The sequence below is a fragment of the Solanum pennellii genome, chromosome 3, assembly GCF_001406875.1.
Source record: "Solanum pennellii chromosome 3, SPENNV200".
In the NCBI taxonomy this organism is placed as follows: domain Eukaryota; kingdom Viridiplantae; phylum Streptophyta; class Magnoliopsida; order Solanales; family Solanaceae; genus Solanum; species Solanum pennellii.
In genome coordinates, this window is record NC_028639.1 from 2527082 (window position 1) to 2531610 (window position 4529).

The 4529-nt window shown below is 35.6% G+C and overlaps 2 protein-coding genes across 2 annotated transcripts; one reads left to right on the plus strand and one right to left on the minus strand.

Annotated features, from left to right (window-relative positions):
• Positions 1-501: 501 nt before the first annotated feature.
• Positions 502-2751, minus strand: LOC107013047 (crooked neck-like protein 1). Its single transcript, XM_015213032.2, has one exon. It carries the CDS (start codon positions 2681-2683, stop codon positions 662-664), a length of 2022 nt encoding a protein of 673 aa, XP_015068518.1. The 5' UTR covers positions 2684-2751; the 3' UTR covers positions 502-661.
• Positions 2752-3530: 779 nt separating this feature from the next.
• Positions 3531-4279, plus strand: LOC107013696 (uncharacterized protein PAM68-like). The gene has a single exon (XM_015213567.2). The coding sequence runs from the start codon at positions 3626-3628 to the stop codon at positions 4181-4183; it is 558 nt and encodes a 185-aa protein (XP_015069053.1). The 5' UTR covers positions 3531-3625; the 3' UTR covers positions 4184-4279.
• The last annotated feature ends 250 nt before the right edge of the window (positions 4280-4529 follow it).

Genomic DNA, 4529 nt, shown 5'->3' on the forward strand with positions numbered 1-4529 from the left:
CATAATAAAATTCATGAAACAGAAATACAAAATATCAACTTAAATGAAAAACTCTGAAAAAAAATATATATTTAGCTTGTCATAAAATAGGCAACTTAAGTCTTTAAAACACTTAATAAATTAAATGAATAATACAGACTTCTCAACTATACTTACTATCAATGAAACATCTAGCGGATAATGATGGAAGTAGGGAAAAGACCCACGACATCATGACTAAACAGAAAAGTTAATGAAATCTTTCGGAAGCAAGAAGCTCACCATAGATAACTTGAACTCTCGGATGTATCAACGAAACTTCTGTTATGATCCTGAATAGCTGTGTATGCATCATGAGAAGATGCAGGTCAAATGGCTCAGTACGTGAAATGTACGAGCATATAAGGGGAAATTCTTTCATTTCTCTTCTTTTAAACTCTCAACTAAATCCAAGTAGTGAATATTGGAGAGCTAGTTTATTCAAAATCACAAACTGAAGGGTCCAACAAAATCCATGAGGTTTTTGTAACCAGTCATCTTTTATACTAAAAATTGTAAATCTGCCCTTTACTCAATTATATTATTTGTTACAAACTGCCAAGAAAAGGTAAAAACTATAGTTGTGGAAGCTAACAGAAAACAGTAAAAAAACAATAAAAATGTAAGCAAACAGAGAGTCTGGCTAATCCTTGGATGCAACTCGCTGCTTCTTCCAATTATAAGCAGAGTCCAAGAGTTTCATATTATTAGTAATCTGCTCAGGAAAAAGATAGTCTATATACTCCTCGTATGCTGCTGGACCATCCTCCGTCTCTATTTGTCTTCTCTTCTTCAGTTTCTTTGGTAGTTTGGCACGGACTATATTGGCATCACCAAGCTCACCAAAACTGTTTTCCATATCTATCCATTCTTCGAGAAGTATTACTCTTTCTTCCTTCAGTTTAGGTGCCGAATTTATCAGGTAAGAAACGGCCCTCTCGAACACATCTCTGGTATGTTGCAAGCACTTCTTTTTCTGATTGATATCTGAACTCATAGCTGAAGCCTCAAACTTAGCGTAACTTAACCACACCTTTACATGTTTTGTGCGGTTAAGAAGTCTTTCATATAGTGCTCTTGTTTTTTCAAATTCACCCTCAGAGATCTCAAAGTCGATGTAAGCCTTCCATAGTAACTCGGGAAAATCCAGTGCAGGTTGGTCAATTGCAAGCTCAAAAACAGCTCTGGCTCTCTCTGTTTCATACAAGGAATTCTCTAACTCAGCGAATTTGCTCCAAGCATAGCAATTTTCAGGTGAACATTCTAAGTACTTCTCATAAAGCTTTCTGCAACGGTCTATGTTCCCAAAATGCAGCTCTATCTCAATGTACTTCTTAAATATCTTGTCTTTAGGAGCCCTTCCAATTGCTTCTCCAAGTAATAGCCGCGCCTCCTTGAGTCTTAACTGCCGAATCTCAAACTGGGCAGCCAACAACCAAATCTTTGCAAATGAGAACTTGTGATGCGGAATCAGCTTAACACACTCCCTGTAGACATGTCTGGTCCTTTCCATGTCTTGTGCATCAAGCTCTTCATATAATGCATAATTAATCCATAAGTAAATGTATCGCTGCCAATACCGCTTCTCTTCAGCAGGAGGAACATTAGCAATGGCTCTCTCATAAACCTCTCTAATCCTCTCTTTATTTCCAACGCTCTCTTCTAGACGAATATAATCAAACCACGTATCATAGTTACGTGGATTCTTCTTCACTTGATCCTCATATTGAAACCTCCTTTTTCCAACTATAGCATCCTCAATACCTTCCTTATCACCATACTGCTTTTCAAATGCCAGAAACTTGCTGTACAAATCCTCAGCTCGCCCTTTTGGTATGTGATCAAGTGCAAATTTATATATGCACCTTGCCCTGTCCGTCTCCCTACACTTGTCCTCAAACTCTGCAAATGCCACAAACAACTGCTCAGCATCTTCGTCATCATCTGCAAACTTATCCACAGCCCTCTCATAACAATTCCTTGCCCTCCCAATCTCCCCATTCTTCATCTCAAATTTTGCAAACCTAATCCAAGCACTAACTTTGGGATGACACTGCACGAGTCTCTCGAAAATTTCTCTTGCCCTCTCTATTTCATTATACCTCAACTCAAACTTAATGTAAGAGAACCACCCTTGCTGGTCCGGCATCCACTCCATCCACCTCTCAAAAATACCTCTTGCGCCAGCTACATTGCCGATCATCTCTTCCATATGAATATACTTGTACCACAACTGATCAACCCTAGGCAAACGGAAAACAGCTCGATCCCATAGATTACGAGCATGATTAACAAACTTATTCTTCATCTCCATATGGACATACTTCAACCAGATGGTATGGTCACGGTTAAGTGCATCAATTCCAAGCGCACGTTCCCAGATTGAACGTGCACGCTTCAAGTCCTTGTGTGATTCTTCCCATTCAGCATATTTCACCCACACACTCTTGTTCCAGCCTACACGGCTGATTAAGGATTCAAATTCCTTTCGCCTGCGAAGGCGGTAATCAGCTAATTCAGTTTGGTCAGTGATTTTCTGTTTGGGCGGTCTGCTTTCTGTCTCTTGACGTTCTCTAGCTTCCCGGAGGATCTGCTCAGCCGTGATTTGGATTGGGGCTGGGGTTTTGTTCTTCACCCGTGTAGCTCTAGGAAGCTTTGAAGCCATTGAATAGAATAGAATCTCAATGAACTATGATTATATTGAAAAAATCTCTAAAGAACCTACCTACACATGAAAATACGTTGCAGGAGAACTCTATTTACAAGATTAATAAAAACGAAATCATGACAAATATAGGGAGTACAAAATAACTTATTCCAATATAAACTAGGAAAACCATATCAAATGGAGTAATAAATTCTAAATAAGTTAGGATTCCTATTGTTCTTCTTAATATTATTTTCTTTCAATTAATAAACATTATCATGATGACTTCTTTAACCGTTATATCAAAATAAAATATTAAGAAAACCCATTTTACTACTACTTTTTTTTACCAAATAAATCTGCAGGTGTTTTTTCAGCCGCTCTTTTATTTTTTAAACCTTTTTATGCTCTTTAATTACAAATTTTCCTTTTTATCAAAAAACAACCTAATTCAATTTATAATCTTTTTTGTTTTCACTCAATATGATGGAAGATGTAAAAGTTTCACGGGTGTCTTAATTTAGTTTTTCAATTATAGTAACCTGTTTTTTTTTTAATTATTATTACTTTGCACAAATATTTAATATTAGACAAGTTTTAGGTGAAAATATACTTTGTATATTATTTTTGCTTCTACATTTCGACATATCTGATTAATATGCTATCCAATTTTAATATATGTTTCGGTCATATTTAATTGAGAGCATGCGAAAATTTGAAAGTGTGTTTAATGACTTTTTAAAATTTATTGTTATATTGAAAAATTGATAATGGGGTTTGTTCTTTATGATGAATTATAATTCTTCAACTATACTTAATATATAGTGTATATATATATATAAAAAAAATATCTTGAAAATGAAAAAAAAGATTTAGGCACAACCATTCATGTATTTGGATAAGACTACTACTACACTACTACTCATTTACAAACTCCATAAACAAAATTAATTAGCTCATATGGAAACTCTCATATGTCTTCAAATCCCAAATCTCTTCATTACAAACTCATTTCCATTGAATCAAAAACTCCCAATCCATTTTCATAAAAGAATAAACAGGACTCCGAATCTCCAACGAACCACATGGAAATTGAATGCCGAAGCAAAAGGCTTCGGCAATGGAAAACCTGAAATTTCAAAAAAGGGAAACAGAAGGAGTAATAACAACAATGACGATAGCGACGAGAAAATTCCGACGGAGATATGGGAAAGGATTATCGGAAGGATTCTGTTTTACGTCGGAGCTCCGTTGATCGGCGGTGTGATTTTGCTGCAGATTTTCGATTTAATAAAGCAGCAGAAATTGTTGGATCTGCCAATTTGGTTGCCATTTTTGACGACGTTTATCACATTTGGGGCTTCAGCACTTGGAGCTGCTTATGGGACTTTGTCAGCCAGTTGGGATCCGGGGAAACAGGGCTCGTTTATTGGGCTAGAAGAAGCTCAGAAGAATTGGGTTGATATGTGGGCTGAAGATGGTGCTGATGAAGAAGAAGAAAATAGGTGGATTAATTAAGAAATGTAAACTAATGATTATTATTCTTTAATAGACAACTTTCACGTGTAGCAAATAAAAAATTCATATTTGTATGTTATAGCAAAGTTTGCATAATTGCACTTCATAGCAAACGTAGAAACTGTATAATTCGCTATACATATACAGTTGAAGCAAATTGTATAAAACAAGAAAGAGAAAAACACTTGAGCAGAGAACTGTATAAAAACGAAGTGTATAAAACGAATTGTATTATTATAAGTGTAGAACAATTATATACAATTTGAATTTGTATAAAATGAGAAAGAGAGAAAGACAAAAGAGACTTGACAAGGAATATACAATTGAATCGAATTATATAAAACGA

Bases quoted from the DNA above. Each gene is read 5' to 3' on its own strand.
- LOC107013047 (XM_015213032.2), bottom strand. From the start codon at position 2,683: ATGGCTTCAAAGCTTCCTAGAGCTACACGGGTGAAGAACAAAACCCCA.
- LOC107013696 (XM_015213567.2), top strand. From the start codon at position 3,626: ATGGAAACTCTCATATGTCTTCAAATCCCAAATCTCTTCATTACAAAC.